This window comes from Lutjanus erythropterus, chromosome 22, assembly GCF_056507025.1.
Source record: "Lutjanus erythropterus isolate fLutEry1 chromosome 22, fLutEry1.hap2, whole genome shotgun sequence".
In the NCBI taxonomy this organism is placed as follows: Eukaryota; Metazoa; Chordata; class Actinopteri; order Lutjaniformes; family Lutjanidae; genus Lutjanus; species Lutjanus erythropterus.
In genome coordinates this window covers 22,949,660-22,971,127 of record NC_139338.1, presented here as the reverse complement: position 1 = coordinate 22,971,127, position 21,468 = coordinate 22,949,660, and the positions used below count along the sequence as shown (strand labels likewise).

The window sequence follows — 21,468 nt, the reverse complement described above, 5'->3', positions numbered from 1 at the left end:
GGGGTAGAAATGAGTGTAAAATGAAAAAAATTGAGAGATAAATTATCAAGTGATTTGACTGATTTTAAGACACTTTGATTCAAACAGTTGTGATATGATGAAAACAGCTTTGTTTCATCGTCTTACATTCAGTCATTCACAATCGTTTAAAAGAACTGTCCTCAAGTGTGGAAGAAACAAAAAATAACTGATAAAAGTTCTGTTTTCATCATATCATGACTGATTTAATCAAATCTGCTTTAAATTAATCAGATCATTTCATAATTTATTACTCCGCTTTTCATTTCACATCCTCTTTACCTGTTTTTTCTGCATTTTCATCACCTCCATTTTTATCAGTTCAGTTTCAGCTAATAATCTTACTAATGATTTACTAACTGTGACCGTCAAAAGTGACCTTTATTGTAAAGTATGAAACCTGTAACATTTATTAATGACTTACTACCATTTCTAACTGATAAAAGGAGTCTTATTGTAACAATGCATGCTGAAAATGTCAAGATAAACTATATTTTCACAGCCTTTGTGTATGAATCTGCCAATTTAAAGGTAAAATATATACCGATATAACACCGATTTCACAAAAACGATTTCACTCTCACATAAACTATTTATACACGCTCCATGACAGAAAAGGAAGCAGGATGAAGAAAAATCTTTTTTCTATTACCTGCCACTTTCTCAATAATAACACAACATAAATACAGATGGTCTTTTTCCTTTTCACAGATCACAGGAAACGATCCAACAATCCACTCCAATACAGTCAGTCAAAAGATTCAACCACACTGAAATACCATCGATGACATATTTACATAAATAATCAGTAATTTCATGTTTATGTCCCAATTATTTAGCCTCTATAAATATTCTCAAGTTGATTAATATTAGAACATTTTAAATCATTGTCCTAATTTCCTAATTTCCTTCTATGATCCTCATCATTTTAACTTAATGTAAACAACTTCTCAGGTAATAAAGTAAATCTTTAACCTTCATCATATGTGATTTAATAAACCATCTGTTGGTATGTTCTCTTCCTTTCACCTTATTTATAAATCTTATTGCTCTTTTCTGTAACCCATACAAATGATTGGTATTTGTCATTTATTTTATTTGTTTTAACCCTCGCCTCTGTGCAGAGTCCAAAATATGGCAGAATGAAAAAATAATGCAGAATATAAAGTGCGGAAAAAAGATTTCCAAGTAAGTTTTTGGTCCATTATGACTCTCAGAAATGTAACTCCAAGTAGTCGCTCAACATAAACTCCATCTATTACCACTGTGATATTATCCTCCTTTTTGCAACTACAGGAAACCATAAGTTTAGTTTAATTCCTTTTCAGGGCTAATTTGTTTTCATCAAACCACCTCTTAAACTTAATTTAAAAAGTGTTTAAAACTTAATTAATAACCTTGTTGTAAACCATTTAGAAATCATTTATAGGGTAGATTTATTGTAAAGTGGTACTGAAAAATCATTAAATATAAAAATAAATCTGCAATAACCTATTTAAATTAATCACCAACTATTTTGATTATCAATTAATCATTTTGAGTAATTTCTTAAATAAAAAATGTCCAAATTCTTTGATTTCAGCTTCTTAAACGTGAATATTTTCTTGTCTCTTCACTTCATTGTGACAGTAAATTCAACATTCTTTGACTGTGGACAAAACAAGACATCTGAGGACGTCATCTTGGACTTTGGGAAACACTGATCTGACGTCTTACAGACCAAACAACTAATCAATTAATCAAGAAAATAACCAAGAGAATAATTGCTAATGCATCCTATATCCTATATAAAAACCATTCACCATGTGCCATAAAATCAAATGTTACAATAAATGATTTAAAGTAAATAAATGTATATTCCCATTTTCACCCTTTATTGCACCAGCGTGACTTCAGGTTAATTCACCTGCATCCGTCCACTCAGCCGGACAGTTCAGGCTGTCGTCCCTCCTCTTTCGATCCTCTTCTGTACATTAACATGTACGCTGTGTCTCTGTAAAAATAACTGCATTAAACATTTTCGGAAAAGAAATGTACAAAACAAAGTTATCCTTCTCGGGAAAGGGCTGAATGAGCACATTTCAGTACAATAAACAAGAATAAAAACTAAGAATATAACTACCAGGTGTTAGGCGAAAAGCTGTAAGACAAGACAACATGACAGAGGAGACGGATTTCCTCTGTTTAAGAGTTCAAAACTTTGAAAGCCCTCATGGCAAAAACACCTTTAGTCTTTTAATCTTCGCTGAGGAACAGACAATCAGGCTTTGTCTTAAGATCTAAAGCTGTTTCCGCGAGCAGGAGGATAAAAGCTGCATGATGTTAGCGGGAGTCGGGCATTTAAGGCTCTAAATGTTATTAATAACAATCTGAAATTTAAAAGCAACTGGAGGTCGGTTTAAGCAGGCTAAAATGGGACTCGCATGTTGTTGCTGCTTTTTGCTGAAGGCCTGGTTGCTGCCTGGTTGCTGCACATTTTTCAGAAGGTGAGAGATGACTTTACAGATGACGCTCAACATGGGGAATTCAAGTTGTTAATGTGAGAATAAATAAAAAGTCTGAGGAGCTCTCTGAAGCTCAGGAGTTGTTTAGTTTTAGAGCATGTCTTTGCAGTATTATTTTGGGGAATACACTCATTCGCTTTCTTGCTGCGAGTTAAAAAGAAGACTGATGCCACTCTCATGTTAGTAAATGCACAAAATATGAAGCTGGAGCCAGGAGACAGTTAGCTTAGCTTAGCTTTAAGACATGGAAGCAAAGTCTATACAACACAGAACAGACATGAAAAATTGAGTTGTGCAATTTACCCGTGATGTCCTCCATATGTTGTTTTCACTTCTTCCCAGGGGACCTGTGTGTGTTGGAATAAAATTTAACCACAACTTTTGAATAAAACTGAGTTCTAGTAAAGCCTCGTGACCGAGGGTGTCGTTACAGAATGATTTCATCTTTCCCAAAACCCAAGACATTATTTTAGACATCCCAGACATAAAATTTCACACCAGACACTTTTTTATACCTTTAACTCAACATAGAGGCTTTCATGTCCAACTATGAATAGAGACTAATTAATTGAGTTTTCAATTCACAAATATGTTTTTACAGACAACAAGTTTGACAGATTTTGTCAGATTGGAAGTACCTGTTTTACGTGGCTGTCATCTGCGTAGTACCAGCACTGGTTCCCCCTGTGACGGACGTAGGCAGTGTAGTGTCCACACATCGCGTAACCAGAGTGCACCACCACTGCGTGCAGCGTGTACTTGCAGTCATCCTGGAGGAACAAATAAACTCATGGATGACCAAAGGCTGGGCTGCACCAATACAGATTAATTTTACATCCCGGTTAAATCGTGGTTTGACTTTAATTTATGTTTCTGCCTTAGCTTAGTTTTTAAGCTAACCCTAGATTAAATTTGATTCTGTTGCACCAAAACTTTAAGCTAAATTTAATTAATTTATTTATTTTAATGTGATCCAGTAATTATTGACTTTAAACCTACACTTAAAATTTACACGCTTAAAATAGCTGCCTTTTTGAGATGGACTGCACAAATTAATTATTTGCTGAGACATCATGAGCAGGTTAACTAGGCCAGTATTTTAGCTAGCTAGCAAACAATATGATGCTTTTTCTTTTCTATCAAGCCAGCACATGATATAACTTTTTTCTTTTCTAGTTAGCAAACAATATTATTTTTTACTTTTTTTTTAGCTAGACAGCAAAAACATGTTTTTTCTCTACTAGCTAGCAAACAATATTAGTTTACAACAATTTTAGAAGATTAAATTAATCTTTGTTGGTGTAACTGAGTGTTAATATCTGGATAATTTATAGGAAATACAAAGTACCTGAGCAAAGTTTTTGGAGAATGCATCTTCTTTGAGAATGTCAGAGAAGGCAAAGCTTTCCGGAAAGCTGACCATGCAATCAAGTTTTCGGGTGCCTCTGTGACAATTTCGAAACCTTTTCAGGTTCACGCACAGGATTGGAGGCAGGGAGCGCAGTTTGACCCCCTGAGAAAAAAAAAGAGATGTTTTTTTGTTGATTCGTACTTTCTGTGATGCATTTAACCCAAAACTCACCTGTTTGGATGGAGTCTTCTTTTCACACTGTGGACAGAAGCAGCAGTTTATGCCCTGTAGCTCCTGATGCTTGAAGAAGGAGGTCATGCAGCCTCCCTGAAACGGTTCATGATAGGAATAAGTTAAAATCCAGTCACATTTAAAACATGTTTTTGCATGGATTAATCAATTGCAATATGATGACATTTTAATTAGTTAGCATTACGGTGGTGGAAGGCAGATTTTGTCACCTTAAGACAGCCAGGCTGGCTGTTTTTGTTAATTTACTGCCTTTATGCTAAGCTAAGCTATCCGGCTACTAACGTACAGACATAAAAGTGGCATCAGTGTTCTCATTTAACTTTCAGTAACAAAGCCAGTGAGTGTACTGTCTAAAATGTTCCTTAAAAGTAAATCTACATGTGAACAAAAAAAAGCAGCAGCACCAGAGAGTTGCGATCTTCCCGTATGTGCAGCGGCAGGCTGAGCAGGTAGCTGCTGTGAGTCTGGACGGAGGCGCACTCTAAACACTGCAGGTGTGTCTCCAGAGAAATCTTGTACAGATCCTGGATCTCCAGAGCCTGAGGAGAAAACAAATGTAAGCAAATAAAGATGATGCATTTAGGTGAAAAATTAAGATCAGTGATTAAAGGCCAACCAGGGTTTTGTTATCCATCTGCTGCTGGATGAAGTTCAGGATGGAGAGGAAGACCTCATCAGCATCATGCTGCGTGTTCACTGCAAAACAACAAACTCATCGTCAGACTCTGTGAGATAAATCACATCAACGTGAGAGATTTTATTTTATTTCTCCTCACGCTGAATGAAGTTTCTGTCCAGACAGTGGAGGAAGTCGTGGTGCGGGGCAGGCCGAGGGACGTCGCTCCTCATGGCCGCGAGAACCTTCTTCAGCTGCAAGGGGACGTTACGGCCGTCCGTCCTCACACCGGCTGCGTCCCACCTGATGCAAGTCATAAACCCTCATTAATCTCAAACACCTGAAACAAGGAGCCCTGTGTCTACAATGATACCTGTGCACATAAACCTCTCAGACACCCAGTGACACCACCATAACCATAAAATACGTTAAAAGTAAGATTAAAATAAAGAATTAAATAATTAAACTGTTTCAAAAACTATGTGTTATAAGTGAGGATCAATGCAGCTTAATGTTCTTACCTGTCCAGTATGTCCGCTAGTTCCCAGGTAGCAGAGAAGCTCTGCAGTAACGTGTTCACGCAGCAGGACAGACAGTAGTTGCTGAGGCCTCTCATCCCTGTGAAACACCACCAGAAACATTAAAATAACTCTTTTTTGCCAGATTTAAGCTCTGATGCTATCTGGTGCAGAACACCCACCTCACTTGTATATTTCATTCAAATAAACAAACCAATCATTTTATAGAAGACAGAGTGAGAACGACCTGTTTGGTTTATTGGTTTAAGGGCAGACGAATAGCAGGTTTATTTTACACAGATCCGTGAGTATTTAGTTTTCGGTCGTTGCTGCACACATGAGGGATTTATTGGTCGTGAGGGGAAAAATAATCATGTGAAATGCAGTAATAAAAGGAAACCCGCTGATGAAACCGCACATTATGTATGACAACTGTATTATTGTTGCAGGTTGTGGTGGAGTTCAGGGAGATTATAATTCAGCCGTATTGTTTTAACAGCTGACAAACAACCACGTCTGTGTGGGGTCCAGTAGATCTACAACCGGAGGAACCTCACAGAGTAAAGAAGTTATTCTACTTAGTTTTCATTCCCTGAAAGTTTGTGAAATAATGTTGAAATTAGTTTGAACTCCTCCCTCTGTACTGGTAGTACTACTAGTTCAGTACGGTATAAGTACTACTTTAGTTCAGTGTTTTGAGTTTGTACTTAAATTTTATTGAATTTCATTAAAATGTGTTTCCAATATTTTCTCCATCATATTTACATGAGGGACAAACCAATTACAAACACCAACACACTCTTAGAAACAAGGGTTCCAACAGGGTTCCTCCTGACAAGAGAGTAAGGGTTTCATTAGGAACCCTTTTTGTTCTTCAAGGACCGTTGAATTCCTTATAGAACTCTTTTGTCAAGGGTTATTAAAAGAGTTCTCAGTAGAAACTCTTGGGTGGGTTCTAGATGAAACCAATTGAACATGAAAGGGTTCTCTGTACAATCTCCTGGATGGGATTTTGATAGCACCCTTAGATTCAAAGATTCAAGATAGAACCCACAGAGAGGGTTCTGGATGTAACCATTACACCATAGAGGGGTTCTCCGGTGAAGTTCTAGAGAAACTCCTTGTGTTACGTGCCACAGTGTGTGTGTGGTGCTGTGCTCTCCTGTGCCCAGGTTCTGCCCCTCCCCCCCGCTGCAGGTTGCAGTGATTGGCATCAGGTGCAGCTGCTCTGCAATCAGGACCTGGTGCTTAAAAGCCTGGAGAGTGCAGCCAGTCAGGGCCAGTGGGCCATTGGGTAGACAGGAGTCTGTAGTTCAGGGATAGTGGGTTGTTCAGTCTGTAGTGCAGGGACAGTGGGTTGTTCAGTCTGTAGTTCAGGGACAGTGGGTTGTTCAGTCTGTAGTGCAGGGACAGTGGGTTGTTCAGTCTGTAGTGCAGGGACAGTGGGTTGTTCAGTCTGTAGTTCAGGGACAGTGGGTTGTTCAGTCTGTAGTTCAGGGACAGTGGGTTGTTCAGTCTGTAGTGCAGGGACAGTGGGTTGTTCAGTCTGTAGTGCAGGGACAGTGGGTTGTTCAGTCTGTAGTGCAGGGACAGTGGGTTGTTCGGCAGACTACAGTCTGCAAGTCTGTAGTTTAATCCTGCAGCAGCGGGTTAGTCTACTCGTGGCGGTTGACAAGACAGAACAATAAATAGGTCTGGGCAATATATCGATATTATATCGTATCGTGATATGAGACTAGATATTGTGATTATTCTTTTGGTATTCTGACAGTGGTGTCTTTTCCTGGTTTTAAAGGCTGTGTCACAGTAAAGTTATGCAACTTTCCAGACTGTTCTACCTGTTCTGATATTTTCTTTTACCCTAAATATATCCACATTATTGAGAAACACTTAGCAAAAAATCTCATTGGGTTAAAGTTTTGTGAAATCACCTATAATCATCCAAACAATATTGTTCCAATATCAATATTCAGGTATCTGGTCAAAATATTGTTTTATTTTATCTATATTGCACAGTGACAATACAACAAACTTATTTCACCACCTTAGCCGCTTCCACCCTTTTGAAGCACACAACATGACCTACAAGATCAATAATTATTGATATTTACTAATATGAAACTTAGGTTTTTCAGCAATATCGCCCAGGTCAAATAACAGAATATTCTCTGGTGATTTACTGTAAAAGTTTCCATTCCACATAATGAGAACTTTTATTTTGATACTAATGTTCACAGAAGTACTTTGAACTGATTGTATTTGCACTTCTTGAATTCAGGACTTTAACTTGTAAAAAAGTGTTTTTATATTTTAGTATTCATATTTTTACTCAAGTAAAACTTGTGTAACACCTCTGTGACGGAAACATCATTTTCAACAACACAGTGCATCATGAAACAGGCTGAATGTGATCAATACTTACCGCTGGTCAAGTCCCTCAGAGACAGTCTGGAAATGGACCAACAGAGTCTTAGAGACATCAGTACAGACTTCACTTCACAGTCAGTAACTGTGAACCGACGGACGGTCCGGACACAAACACAACAGACACACTCGTCCTGCACGTCTGACGAAAAAAAGCGTTAAAAAGTTTCGTGTATTTTACAGAATTTATCTTGTTAGTCGAGTGAAAATGTCCTCTGAGCTCAGAGGAAACAACATCACATCCACAGCTGTGAGCCTCAGTTTCGTTTTACACATTTAAAAGTTCGCCGCTTCGTGTCGCTTTGCTGGAATCGAAACTTACCAGTTGTCATGCGCAGAAAAATGCGGAAGAACTACAAACCAACACTTTTAACGTAAATGGACACTTCGCTAATTTCTTTCATCTCTTTTCATTTATTTATTTAATCAAACTTTATTAATAACAACAGCAATATATAAACAACTTTAAGTGACAAAAAGAGGATTGTTTAGACATTAAAAAAAGCAAAATAATAGTCTACATAGGAGAAAGAAAAGATTAAGGGCACAGACATTAATAAATGAATGAAATTAGTCAATAATTTAATATGTTTCAACATTGTTTGGGTCTTTGTTGCTTTTGTAATTTTCAGAACTGTTTCTATTAGTTAGGAGTAAGGTGCAGTTCTGTTTATGTGTGTGAAATTTGCCAAAAATTATGAACAGTTGTATTATTTTATCTCACATGGTGGAATGTAACTGAATGAATTTACTCAAATACTGAACTGAAAGACAATTTTTAGTCACTTGTACTTGAGTAGTACATTTCCATTATATGCAGTTTTATATTTCTACTCCACCGGAGGCAAATATTGTACTTTTTACTCCACTACATTTGTCTGACAGCTTGGAGTAAAAGAGAAAAGTTGCTAATATGACTAATGCGCATGATGAAGTTTAATGAAACTTGAAAAAGGGACAAAATATGTTGTGATTTTCAGTCTTTTACAGCTCTCTGCTGTGAGCGAGAGCCTGGTAGTACGGTGCAAACATGGCACTCCACATCTGTCTGAGCAGCTGAAGCAGTTTGGAAATCCACATGAACGAAGAAGGGAGAGCTGCAGAAAAAGAACAGGGAGATTTATTTCCAGTTAAACATTTTATACTTCACCAAAACCTTGTAATGAATCTGAGCTACACATAACATTTAATCTGACCTGGATCCAGTCGGAGCAAAAGCATGTAGAGCAGGACGGCGGCCAGGAAGACTCTCCTCAGAGAGAACGAGCGAGAACGCATCAGCAACAGCTGTCTGTAGCAAAACCTGAACGTGGCTTCAAGTTTATGGACCACAGCTCCTGTAGAACACAAATATAATCAGAGAGACTGTCTGCTTTCATTATCTGTACTAATACGACATGTTATAAGGGCTGAACTGTAATGTGAGACCTTGAGTTGAGACGGTCTGTGCCACGGTCTCAGAGTTTGGACTCATCCTGGGATTTAGAGGTGGATCTCGACTCTGTCCGTCTTTTTCTTCTACAACTTCTAGTGCCGTCTGTCTCTGCTCCTCTGTGAACGCAGCGCTTCCAACCTCCCCGACAATCAGCTCCACAGCCTCGTCTCTGTGTCCCAGAGGGACGAGGACATGCAGCAGGTACAGCTCTGCCACCGTCCCGAATCCCGTCACTTTGCTGTTGATCGGACAGTGTAACCAGACTCTGGCTGCCTCCTGTATCACAGCTGGCTTTCCCACTTTGGAGTAAAGAAGGATGCTGCCAAAATGAGACAGAAAATATTTTCAGTCTGTATTCTAGAGCTGAAATGATTCTATCAATCTACAGAAAAATAATCTGCGACAATTCTGATTCTAATTTAAACTTCTCAAATGTGAGGATCTGTTGCCTTTCTTGTTATATATGATCGAACATCAAATACCTGTGGGTTTCAGACTGTTATTCCATGAATCAAAAAACATAAAGAGGAAAATTAATGGTAATTTTGATTATTTTCTAACAATTTTTATGCCTAAAAATACACAAACACTGCTGAACACTTTGTACATTCCTGCACTAAACTGAATATCTCTTTCATTAAAATAATAATTTTATATTAGAATATTTTTTTTGTCAAATTTTCCATTTTCCTATTTTTTTTACTTAGTACATTTTTTATTATGTACCAAAACAAAGGCAAATTCCTTGTATGTGCAAAACCTACATGGCAATAAAACCTGATTCTGATTAATAATTGATTGATATTTTGATTATTTTTTTCAATTAATGGTCATCACCATCTGCTGACTGAACCAAATCTATCACTCTGTCACTATTACAACAGAACAGTTTTTTTTTTTTTTTTTTTGTGTAGTATAGCATATTAAAAATGTTTGCATTTATAGAGCATTTTTCATAAAAATTAAATGCTGTCAAATCAGATATTATTATAGCCAGAATTTATTGGCTATAAAATTAAAAAATTATACATTTCCAATTATCAGCCAATAATTTATTGCCTCAGATATTTATCGTGAGTCCCAAGAACAAATTTAGAGCTCCAGCTGTTCTCACCACATCTGCATGATTTTAGCTGGTATTTTCTCCTGGTGCTCGTACTGCTGAAGGACCCAGGAGAGGACACCCTGCCACTGATTCAGCTCAGCCAGAGCTTGAATCCCTAAGATGCAGAAACCAGCCTTAAGCTCTGAACATCTGCAAAGACAAAAGACAGGAACACACAGTCAGTGACCTTACACACTCAGGCTGCTGGAGGGAGCATGAATGTGAGACGAGGTGCATTTAGACTGTCACCTGTTGTCCTCTGAGTCCATGTTGGACAGACTCTCCAAGCCTCTGTCGCACGTGTCAAAAGCTGCCTGGAAGTCTTTGAGGACCATCATTTGCTCTGCAGCAGACTCCAACATGCTGAACATGTGTGTTAAAGAAGAAGTGAGAGGAGGGCTGCAGAAGCTGCGAGCAGGAGCCAAACTGGTCGAACAGCTGCTCATGACCAAAACAACAAAAACAAAGTATTTACAACTCTGAGAGATACTTCTTCACCTTACGCAGCTAAATTTAATTTTGAATACCAAATAAACCTGTTTGGAGGCTCAATCTGTACTCTATCCTCTCCTCTACATCTTGTTTACCACCCACTTCCTGGTTTACGGTCGCTAGCCAATCAGATGTTACCATATTCAGATTGACGGAAACAGCCAATCACGTTCCCGTTTCTTCGAACACAGGTCATCGTTTTTTTTTTCTCGAGCTTGTACACACGTGCACAGAGCCGAGTGTGTCTACGGAGGAAATTGAACAGCTAAGCTAGTCTTATGTAAGTAAACACTAAGTCTTTATTTGTGGAACAATCTTAACACTGTCATTTTATTGTTGTGGCGGATTAGCTAGCTTTGATGCTAACTGTTCCACTGTTACAGATAGATAGCTAACAAGCTAGCAAACTGTTTACTTAGCTTGCTACGGTATGAATTAGCTATAAAGCTAAGTGTTGTAACGGCCGTAACTTGTTAATATCTTGTTGTGAAGCCTAACTACCACAGAATAATGACAGTGTGTAATGTAAACTGCATATTTAGGAAGATATGTGGACAAATGCGTTATAATTGTGTTCTTGCGTGTTTTAAATAGTGAGCAGGACCTCTCTTTTAACACGATTAAAGGCCAAAGGCACGTTTTCTGTGTCAAAACTTACCTCCATAAAGTAATAACAGTCGACTAAACCCTAACGTGTAAAACTTTGACTGCTGTCGTGACTAAAAACTTCAGTCGTGTGACTTTCAGTAGTGAAGGAGGTTCTCAGATCGTTTACTGAAGTAGAACCACACTGCCACACTGTAAAAAGTACTTACAAGTAAAATTCCTGTAATGTAAATGTTACTTGTGTAAAAGTACGTAGGCCTAAGTACAATCAGGAAGGTAAATGCTCATAAAATAGGGTTAGGCAATATTGACAAAATGAAGTATCACTATTCTTGACCATGTATCTCAATATCAAAGATTATTGATATTGAGACAATGTTGTAAGGATGACCATTGGTGCTTTCACAAGGTAATTAAGACTGGATTTCTTTTGATAAATGATCAATAATGTGGATTCGAGTCAAAAACACACAGCTATAGAACTGTATTGTATTGTTCAGATTCCCTTAATGGTGTCACTCTGCCTACTGTCTTCACATAATGAAAAATAATTACTAATTAGGGATCCTACATATATTTAGGGCATTTTGACCTAACAGAAAATAAAACAGAATAAACAACAAATTATATTATAATCTTTCTATTTATTTTACAAGTTTTAAAACAAATTTTTAAGTGTTTATCACTAAAAAACATCTGGCGGGCCTGTTTAATGTTATGGCAGGCCAGATTTGGCCCATAAGTTCCACTGTTGGAAGCTCTGCTTCAGCAGTATAATTTTGAAGTTATGATCATTTAAAACAATGTGTGGGATGTGGAATTGAGTTTAAAGAAATGTACCCTGAAGATTAAACATAATGTATTCATACTTGTTGAGTGTCCGGCCTCTTGTTTTACTCTTGTTTTGGCATCTCATGTATCACTGAAGAACATAATGATTATTTGATAATATAAGAAATAATTCAAGTGAGAGTCCATAGAGAACTGCTTACTGTCTGTCAAAGTATTAGATGAAATATGAAAATCATTTAGTTTGACTGGTGTGTTTGTTTTTTCAGATCATCCTCAAAATGGCAAAAAGTCTGCGGAGCAAATGGAGGAGGAAGATGCGTGCAGAGAAGAGGAAGAAAAATGCTCCCAAGGAGCTGGCCCGTCTGAAACAAGCTCTGGGTCTGGATAAGAAAGGAGAAGCCGTCATGACAGACGTGCAGGAGATCGCCACCGTGGTGCCAGCCGACAAGATCAAGAAGCAGGCAGATGTGGATATGGAGGGTGAGGAGGGTGAGGGTGAGTAAAGCGGCAAGCTTAAAGAGGCTTCATTCTTTGGACACATCTGTCTGCAGAGGCGGATACATTATGACAGCAGAGTGTCTTTAAGCTAAATGAGATAGACATTGATTATTTTACCAGTACAAGTCTGCTAATACACCCACAGAATACTAAACATAGACACTAAACACCAAGAAATGTACAACCTATTTACAGTTATTATGAATGAACAGTGATAATGTATGATATGACTTTGGCTCTTACACTGTCAACCTTTTGTGTCACAGATGGGAAGATGGAGATGGACAACAAGCGCAACAAGAAAACGATGTTGGATGAAAATGGTCAGTATCCTGTGTGGATGAGTCAGCGACAGGCCAAGAAGCTGAAGGACAAACGGGTGGCAAAGAAAACTGGCCAGGGCAAAAAGAAGAAGAAGGGGATCGCCTGGTGAGCTGGAGGAAAGACGTCCACTTTCGCCTTAAAAGACTTTTGACGCAGAGACACGGGATCGATTCACGTATTCTTTTATACACGATTACAGTGGAGTTTCTGCTGTTGAATCTCAGTCTGTTCAGTGGATTACAAGACTCACAGTCTGTTATTAAGTAATTCGCTGAAGGGAAAAGGTTTGTTCTTATGGAACAGCAGCTTCTTTTTCACGTTAAGACAAGTTTTAAGACAGTAGGCTTGTCTTGGTACATCACAGTAATGCAGGTGATTTTCTGCTGCAGTTTAAATCCTGTAATACTCAAATAAACTTTTTTTTTTTTTGTCTTACACCACTTAAGACTAGAACATATGATTAAAATCAACATTACTGGGTCAACCTCATGGCTTAGAGGTTTAGACACTGACAGTGAACCACAGCGTCTCAGGTTTGAGTCAGATTGTGAACATTTTTTGGATGTCATTCCCCTTTTTCTCCTCTTGTTTTATGTCATCTGTCGCTGTGAGTATCAATAAATTCATTGGAATATTTGTCCAGTATCAGTGCGTATACAGTCATACAGAAGATAAATGCAAAATCATCAAGAACGAACTGTTGTAAATAAAGGCTTTTCACTCGTAAAAAGAACTTAATTGACAGTTTTTTTTTAGTTTTAAACAAACTTTACTTTGAATCATTGATTTGAAGAGGAGAATATGATCACATGATCACAGCCAAATACCAGTGAATGACCTCACTTTAAGTTGGCCCTGATGAATAAAAGCTGGCTTACAAACAACACACAGAAAATCGCCTGTAGAATATTTTATTGACTCCAATCAATTCATTGCAGATAACATGATGTGACTCCTTGCTGCTAATATGCATTAACTGGTCATTCTGCCCTCAGATACTCATTGCCACAGGCCCTGATGCAGATATTACACAGTAAAAGTATAGAAATCAGCTGATCAGAAGCCAGTTTGGCACAGATTTGCAAAGATTTATTCTATAAATACAGTGATAAAATTCATTTTAACTAGTGCCCACTATGGATTTTGTTGATGGGATGATGTATGTCTGCCTGTCACGTTCTTGAGAACCGCTCATCCACGCTCAACCGGCTAAAGAAAAACTGGCTGGAATGTCAGAAAGATGAGAAACTAATTTTTCTGGCTTGAACCAGGTATGTTCTGTACCAAATTCGGTGACAGCTGCTCAAAATTTGTATGAGATGTGGACAGTAGATTGAGATGCAAAAGGCTGTTTCTTATATGGATGAACTCATCTGGACCCACAGAATCCAAGAAAACTTGTTTGAGAGTTACAGTTCAAAACTGTACAGGCCAACACAGAAAGTTTGCCAACATCTGTCACCCGCAAAGTATATCAGATGAACGCTTCTTAAGATATCTGAAGGACATAGGAGACAGACAAATTTGCTCTTTTGTAGCAGTGGTTCCCAAACGTTTTTGGGCATGCTTCCCCCTCAGAAGCCAAAATAAGCTGACCCACCCCACAATTATTATCAATTATTAAGAATAATTGGAGAAGCAACTGATAAAAAAAAAGGAAATAAAGGTTAGCATGATAGCATGAGCAGACTCCTGGAGTTTGGGAACCACTGCTTTACAGTTGGATAAATTTTCTCCTCTTGAATAACATGAGAAACCTGAGATTGTGCAAATGTGAAGCTTGTGCAAACTCTCCCCGAGTCTCACTGCAGCTGAACGTAAGCGGCCGGGAAAAGGCCGACGCGTCCGTTACACTCTCCTTTCCACCAGCCCTCGTCAATCATCTCTATGTTGTTGATGATGTCATCCGGGTTGAAGGAGATCTCATCGTCAGCCTCTGCGTGGGAAAAGGAGACGAAATTATTTGTTCTCAAGCGTGTTGAGAGACGATTAACAAATGTCAGAGAATGAAGAGTTTAAAAAGTGTCACACCTCCCACATAGTCATAAATTGCGACGGCTCTCTGTCCGCCCAAGTCTTCATAGTCGTTGTCCACAGCTGTAAAAGAAAACAGCGAGATGAGAGTTTCATCCGTGAAAGGTCTGATATTTAACTGATGGCAGACTCACAGACCTGTTTCCACTGGAGGAAGAGGAGGAGGAGGAGGAGAAGGCTGACCAATGTCCTCGTACTCTCCTTCATCCTCTACATCGTCCACATCTGCCGACCTGGTAGGTAGCGGCGGGGGAGCGTCTGGTTCGAGGAAGTCGTCCGTGCGCGGAGGCAAAGCCGGGGGCTCGTCGTACTCTGGGTCGTCCTGGAAACATCGCAGAATACCTTTGATTTCATGATCTCAGGAGGCGGAGTTATCTTCACTGTTGCCTTTTTCTCCCTTTTTTATTATCCTCATTATTTTGTTGCTATTAATGTTTTTCAGTAACTGAGTGAAGGTTATATGATTTGTTGACAATAACAAATATACAGTAGAATATCATCATCCTCATCCTCTATTCTATGATTTGGTACAAATCTGATATTTGTTTGAATCAGTGTCTTACCTCTGGTTCTGGTTCTGGTTCTGGTTCTGGTTCAGGTGTTTCTTCCACATGTGGCATCATGTGCGGGTGGGTTTCTGGTGGTGGCATGGTGTACTCTGGAGCGATATCTGGAACAGGTGGAGGAACCTCCTCCTCCTCCTCCTCTCTGCTGCTCTGCTCCTGCAGGAAACACACATTCATCCCCCTGCACACACTGATTTCTTCACGTTGACCTCTTTACATGTTGCACAGTGTTTTGGTTTTGCGTGTTACCTCCTGTCTGCGTTTGGCGAGCTCTCGCTCTCTGCTCTCTCTGGCTTGTCTCCTGGCTTTCTCTTCTTCTGCTTTCCTCCTGTTCTCCTCGTCTGAAGCCTTCGCCATGTTCTCAAAACGCGCCTTCAGTTTTCCTGCGCCTGCACTAGCTACAAAAGACAAAGACACGAATGTGAATGCAGTGAATTTGTTTTCCAGTAAACATGACGCAGTGGGGTTGAACTCACAGGCCTCTAACGGTTGTGTCTTTTCATAAGCAGAGGTCGGGGAGTCCATGTCTGAGAAACCAGCTGCACTCTAGAAGAAGACAAGGCAATTATTATTCACCATTTTTAATCTTTCTGTACCAACTAACGCTGGAATGATCAGTTAATTAAAATATACCATTCTGACGATGGGTTAATCAAAGATTCTGTTAGTTTTGGCCTCTCAAACATAAAGATTTGCACCTTGTCTCTTTCTTTCATTGTCCTTTTATTTCCCACAGTGACGGCCCACACAGTCCACTTTCACACGGCCAACAAACAGCAGAGAATAATGATCTGAGGGTGGACTCTGGTTGCCAGATATAAACTGGACCGACAGCTCTGCCAAGCCACATAAACCACACTCTTCATACTTCAACAATGGTTTTAGTTTTACACAAATATTTATTCATATTTTAATATATTATTCATACAACCAAGCTTGCATAACCCTGTGTGACTTCAAAATTATAGCTTGAATTTAAAATGCAACAGTTACAGTACTTACAAGTTTTCTGAAATGTTATGTTTAAAAATGAAAATGAGTTAGTGGGATCGAAACAATAACAGGTTTAATGATAAACTGTGATAAAATTCCCAATGATTAGTATTACTGTTTTTAAATTTAAATTATTGTGAAAAACTCACAGTAAATACTGTCCAGCATCAACCAAAGTTACCAACCGTCTCCCAGACGCAGCAGGACGTGATGCTATTTCAGATTCTTTTTAAATATAAAAATTATTTCAGTACCACTGTCAGTGCTTTTAGACCATTTTAGCACATTTTAACAGTACCATGATAATTCTGATAACTGTGATAATGTTGTTTGCTAAAATCATGATGTGAAGTTTTCATTACACTTCATCTCTGAGTAATTAAATTGTGCTAATTTGCATAAATGTCCAAAACAGAATTCTGAACTAAAATAAACACCGAACTTTGACATGAATACATTGATGCTCACAATTTTGTCTCCATTGTCCAAAACATTCATGCCAAAAAAGGTGCATCTGATTTGATATGAAAGCCATTAAAATGAAAATTGGGACACAGAAAATCTTGATGGGGATTTTTTTTTAACCATTTTGTTACATTTTCCAATGAATGAAAATAATACTGACCTTATCCATGCGGTCTGACTGTACTCCATAACGGCCTCCAAAACCTGATGAATAATCTAAACAAGAATAAATCCGATCAGTCTGAAGTCCTTTAAGTTCTCTGATACTTTACATTAAACACATGTGAGTGTTTCCCACCTTTCTGTGACTGGTGTTTCTCCGTCTCGGCCTTATAATCGTAGCCCAGGGCGGCTTTATCCACTTTCTCCTTCTCAACACCAAACTTCCCTCCAAATCCCTTTGAGTAATCTGAATGTGAAATGAATACGAGCGCAGAATAAAGAAATCAGCTGTCAGGTGAAAATGTTTCAAAACTGATGAATTCTACAACTTTAACTCACCTTTCTGTGACTGATGCTTCTCTGTTTCTCCTTTATAGTCGTAGCCCAGAGCAGCTTTGTCCACCTTCTCCTTCTCCACGCCGTACTTTCCTCCAAATCCCTTGGCGTAGTCTGGTGGGAATAAGATGCGGATGTAAAATAAAGAAAATATCATGCAAATTGTGTCGAAACTGACAGTTGCTGCATTTTAAACTCACCTTTTTGTGACTGGTGCTTCTCTGTTTCTCCTTTATAGTCGTACCCCAAAGCTGCCTTGTCCACCTTCTCCTTCTCCACCCCGTACTTTCCTCCGAACCCCTTTGAGTAATCTGACAATGGAATTTTGGAAGGAAAATTCTGGATGAGACCCTTTGGTTTGGTAGCAACTTCCAAAAAAGAAAATGATTGTAATAAGGTGAGAAAGCCTGTTTGAAGCTGGACGGATGACTTACCTTTCTGAGACGCATGTTGCTGCACCTCTCCTTTGTATTCAAAGCCCATGGCAGACTGCAGACACAGTGATCACATTTAAACCTTCATTTATGGCCTTAAAGACATTGAAATTCTTCTGCTTTAAATAATAATTAGTGTCTGATTTGTGTTTTCTATTTTTGAATGGAATCATATAGGTGCCATGAAAAAACTGTAAAGATTTTTTTATTCTTTAATTTATTCCATGATATTTCCACATTTATTTTCTTATTCTTGCACAGACTTATTTGTTTTTATGACACTCTTAAGACACCATATTTTCCCAAATAAAAGTCCAATTAACTAGTTAAAAATTCTTAAAATTATATTTACTCCTTCTTCCTTATTTAAAGAAAGAAAAAGTTTTTTAAATTTCACATCACACTGGACGATGATTGGCTCCCAAGCTTGTTATGTCACAAAATCCTGCTTGTAGTTACACGTCTTAAATGAGACCAACATGTGAGAAACAACCTTCTAGTGTCAAACTTTGCAGAGACATCATTCAGAGAGAGTCAGAAATCCTAAGTGAAGTAGTAATAATCAAATCTTTACAGGAAATCTAAGACTTGTCTTCTCACCTTGTCGACGCGGTCTTTCTGAACACCAAATTTCCCACCGAACCCTTTGGCTGCATCTTTCTGGGAAGAGTGCTGGTCGACTTGTGCCACGTAGTCGTGCCCCACAGCCACCTGGACAGTAGGAATACAAATCACAAATCTGACAGTAAATAAGAGGAGCTTATCGCCATATTTAGAGAATCGAAAAGAAGAATTTGTCCAACCCTGTCCATTCGGTCTTTCTCCACTCCAAACTTCCCTCCATATCCGTACGACGCTTTGGGAGTCTGTTCCTTCTGCTTCCCCTGCTCGTGCTCCACAGCGACTTTGCTTCTGAGCTCTGCGACACTGGCAGGTCAAACATACACAAGGTTCAAATATACTGACACCTTTACACACAATTACACTAATATCTCTCGCCACAAACTTATTTATCAGTAATATCTAACATACACAAGGCAGTTTCAAAGTGCTTTACAGACATTTATTTAGTATTTAACACAAATGGTAAAAGGCTAACAACAACAACAGTCTAAAATCTAATTATACTCGATTTGCAACGATATTAAACATAGAAAAGCAGCAAATCATCACATTAAGAAACTTGACGCAACACACATTTGGTATTTGTGCTTAATTAATATTTTTGAGACTGATTGATTGATTGATTAAAACTGTCAACTAATTTTCAGAGGACTAATTGTCATTATGATTTATTGTTGGCTTGCACACACATTACACACACACACACACACACACACACAGAGACAGAATAGAAAATCTGGGAATAATTTTCTCTGTGAGCAAATCTAAATCTAGTTCTATTTTTATATTCAGCACTACTGAGTGAATTTATGGTCTCAGCATGTCGGCAGTGAGAAAGCACAGCAGTTTAAATCTCACTGTCAAAGTCATCATCATCATATATTACCCATATTAGGAGAGACTTGCAGCCTGACAGCTTGTGCTCTGCTCTCACTTCCTCTTCCTGTTGCTACACTGCACCCACTCTGACCTGCATTTCTCTCCATCGTCTCAAGAATCGTTCATTTCCAGATGCAGGGTTGTGCATCTCTCACCTGATGTGCTCTTTACGTCCCGAGCCCTCGATGGTCTTTGCCCCCCACCTCTGCTCCTGCTCCGATACGTCATTCTGAAAAAAAACACAGAAGTCAGAGAGGGTTGACTGAATGAGGACGGTTTGCACAAACTCTAACAAGTATACAGTACCTCAAAGTCAGGGTCTGTCTCCCAGTCGTCCCCCTCTGCAGCCACCTTCATGCTCACATTGTGGCCCACGACTGACTTCCACATCTGGGGAAGTAAAACACTCTGAGCCACACTGAAGACAGTATACAATAACCTATTATTCACAACAAGACATATTCAAAAACATTATATGTCTATCGGGCTGCAACTAATGATTGTTTTCATTATTGTTAATCTGCTATTTTCATGATTAATTGATTAGACTAATTGTTTAGTCTATACAATGCCAAAAAAATTGTGATTGATGCTCATCAAATAGCTTCATTTTATCCAACCAACAGTCCAAAACAAGAGATTCCTCATTTATTATCATGAATGACAAAGAAAAGCAGCAAATCCACATTTTTACAAAGCTGGAACCAGTAAATGTTTGACAGTTTTCCTTCGAAAAGGATGGAAACAATTATCAATCGATTATCAAAATAGTAGGCAACTAGTTTTCTATTGATCACCTAATCTATTAACTGACAAATCGTTGCAGCTCTGATGTCCACACATTGACAGTCTATATGCTTTTTTTTTTTTTTTATTGTGATGACTAAAAACAAACTCATGTACAACCACAAGCTCTCTGACCACCATTTGCTGAAGTCCCAAAAAGGAAGTTAAGTTATTTTCAACTTGAAGCTTCATTTCCCCTTAATGAAACACACTTCAGGACCTCATGTTGTAAAAAGACACTAAAATACTGCACTTAAATACTACACCAATCAGATTTAACATAAGAACTACATGTTATTTGAATGAATTATTTCATGCAAACCTTACAATCCTTTGTAACATACTGAAAATATCACTATTTCTTGATGGAGAAATACAATAATCTTCTATATATTTATCTAATTAATGCTCAGTTACTAACTGTCACTATTTAATTCTAATTATATACATTTTACTATGTTTTGACTGTATTTTACTGTCATGATTGGCAGCTGTAAGCAAATAACTGCAGTAGTACTGACACAGGGCATAATATTGTTAATATTGGACATAAAGGTACTTATCAGATGTGTTGTTTAAAAACAAACTGTAACAAACTTGTTGCTAATATAATTGTCAAAAAATGTTGGCACAATTTTTGCTAACAGTTTACAGTACAGTGGGTTAGCTTAAACTACGTCTCACTAAATCTACTTCCTTAATGAAGTTTGAAGATGTGTAAAATAAAAGCACATTTTGGACATAATATAGACCTGTTAGTGAGTTAGCTGGAACAAAAAATAATGAAATCACATTTACCTTGTAGCTGTCAGGGTGATATATCCGTGTTCAGGTGGATATTACACCAACAAAGTGTTGTTTAAGGTCTTCACACAAGTTGTGACAATTTGATGTGGTCGTGTCTGGAAAGGAACCTAATTTTGCATAAATCTCGCGAGATTTGTGCGCCTCGTTTCTTCATTGTGCACCTTGCACAAAATAATTATGTTTTATAATACGTTATAACGTTGTGGTGAAATCTGAGTGGGTTTAGTGACAGAAAACACTTAGTTAGTGTGAAGAGAACGATCATAGTTTGGATTAAAATCATCACTCTCGCGTGATCTTTCGCGCCTCTGAGGTTCCCTTTCAGACTAGTTTGATGGGCGACAAGTGCTAGCGGTGCTGCGCACGGGAACGCGCGTTGGGAATCATAGATTTGACAAACTCTCGCGTGATTTGCATGCGTTGTTTCTTTATTCCTCCCGCTGTACT

At 38.4% G+C, this 21,468-nt stretch overlaps 4 protein-coding genes across 7 annotated transcripts; 1 reads left to right on the top strand and 3 right to left on the bottom strand.

The window, feature by feature from the left end:
* Positions 1–1,271: 1,271 nt before the first annotated feature.
* usp18 (ubiquitin specific peptidase 18) lies at positions 1,272–7,968 on the bottom strand. Its single transcript, XM_084710950.1, has 10 exons — positions 7,682–7,968; positions 5,263–5,359; positions 4,902–5,044; positions 4,742–4,821; positions 4,530–4,664; positions 4,105–4,200; positions 3,871–4,035; positions 3,161–3,292; positions 2,826–2,869; positions 1,272–2,011 (listed from the first exon to the last, which is right to left on the bottom strand). The coding sequence occupies exons 1-10, from the start codon at positions 7,737–7,739 to the stop codon at positions 1,939–1,941; spliced, it is 1,023 nt and encodes a 340-aa protein (XP_084567076.1). The 5' UTR covers positions 7,740–7,968; the 3' UTR covers positions 1,272–1,938.
* Positions 7,969–8,601: 633 nt separating this feature from the next.
* On the bottom strand, positions 8,602–10,809 carry pex26 (peroxisomal biogenesis factor 26). The gene is made up of 5 exons (XM_084710997.1): positions 10,473–10,809; positions 10,233–10,373; positions 9,112–9,437; positions 8,880–9,020; positions 8,602–8,780 (listed from the first exon to the last, which is right to left on the bottom strand). Exons 1-5 carry the CDS (start codon positions 10,667–10,669, stop codon positions 8,668–8,670), a joined length of 918 nt encoding a protein of 305 aa, XP_084567123.1. The 5' UTR covers positions 10,670–10,809; the 3' UTR covers positions 8,602–8,667.
* Positions 10,810–10,866: 57 nt separating this feature from the next.
* Positions 10,867–13,190, top strand: llph (LLP homolog, long-term synaptic facilitation factor). The gene is made up of 3 exons (XM_084710893.1): positions 10,867–10,995; positions 12,380–12,608; positions 12,878–13,190. Exons 2-3 carry the CDS (start codon positions 12,392–12,394, stop codon positions 13,042–13,044), a joined length of 384 nt encoding a protein of 127 aa, XP_084567019.1. The 5' UTR covers positions 10,867–10,995; positions 12,380–12,391; the 3' UTR covers positions 13,045–13,190.
* A 640-nt stretch (positions 13,191–13,830) lies between these two features.
* Positions 13,831–21,156, bottom strand: hcls1 (hematopoietic cell-specific Lyn substrate 1). Of its 4 annotated transcripts, XM_084710891.1 has the most exons (16): positions 21,013–21,155; positions 19,735–19,818; positions 19,584–19,657; positions 18,729–18,852; positions 18,526–18,636; positions 17,926–17,980; positions 17,692–17,802; positions 17,495–17,605; positions 17,292–17,402; positions 17,154–17,209; positions 16,012–16,081; positions 15,785–15,933; positions 15,533–15,691; positions 15,108–15,291; positions 14,967–15,032; positions 13,831–14,871 (listed from the first exon to the last, which is right to left on the bottom strand). In XM_084710891.1, the coding sequence occupies exons 2-16, from the start codon at positions 19,816–19,818 to the stop codon at positions 14,738–14,740; spliced, it is 1,599 nt and encodes a 532-aa protein (XP_084567017.1). In that variant the 5' UTR covers positions 21,013–21,155; the 3' UTR covers positions 13,831–14,737. The 4 variants fall into 4 exon arrangements, with proteins under 4 accessions (XP_084567017.1, XP_084567015.1, XP_084567016.1 ...); XM_084710889.1 differs by having other exon boundaries at positions 17,692–17,980; positions 21,013–21,156; XM_084710890.1 differs by having other exon boundaries at positions 15,108–15,293; positions 15,541–15,691; positions 17,692–17,980; positions 21,013–21,156.
* Positions 21,157–21,468: the final 312 nt, after the last annotated feature.

Excerpts from the sequence above, each read along its gene's own strand:
- usp18 (XM_084710950.1), bottom strand. The coding sequence starts at position 7,739 with ATGTCTCTAAGACTCTGTTGGTCCATTTCCAGACTGTCTCTGAGGGAC. Across the intron at positions 4,665-4,741 it reads AGATGGATAACAAAACCCTG|GCTCTGGAGATCCAGGATCT; the intron begins GTTGGCCTTTAA and ends TTTTCTCCTCAG. Across the intron at positions 2,870-3,160 it reads ATGACAGCCACGTAAAACAG|GTCCCCTGGGAAGAAGTGAA; the intron begins GTACTTCCAATC and ends CAACACACACAG.
- pex26 (XM_084710997.1), bottom strand. The coding sequence starts at position 10,669 with ATGAGCAGCTGTTCGACCAGTTTGGCTCCTGCTCGCAGCTTCTGCAGC. Across the intron at positions 9,021-9,111 it reads ACAGACCGTCTCAACTCAAG|GAGCTGTGGTCCATAAACTT; the intron begins GTCTCACATTAC and ends TGTGTTCTACAG. Across the intron at positions 8,781-8,879 it reads TTTGCTCCGACTGGATCCAG|CTCTCCCTTCTTCGTTCATG; the intron begins GTCAGATTAAAT and ends CTTTTTCTGCAG.
- llph (XM_084710893.1), top strand. The coding sequence starts at position 12,392 with ATGGCAAAAAGTCTGCGGAGCAAATGGAGGAGGAAGATGCGTGCAGAG. Across the intron at positions 12,609-12,877 it reads GGAGGGTGAGGAGGGTGAGG|ATGGGAAGATGGAGATGGAC; the intron begins GTGAGTAAAGCG and ends TTTGTGTCACAG.
- hcls1 (XM_084710889.1), bottom strand. The coding sequence starts at position 19,818 with ATGTGGAAGTCAGTCGTGGGCCACAATGTGAGCATGAAGGTGGCTGCA. Across the intron at positions 19,658-19,734 it reads AGACAGACCCTGACTTTGAG|AATGACGTATCGGAGCAGGA; the intron begins GTACTGTATACT and ends GTTTTTTTTCAG. Across the intron at positions 17,403-17,494 it reads GAAGCATCAGTCACAGAAAG|ATTACTCAAAGGGATTTGGA; the intron begins GTGAGTTAAAGT and ends TTTCACATTCAG.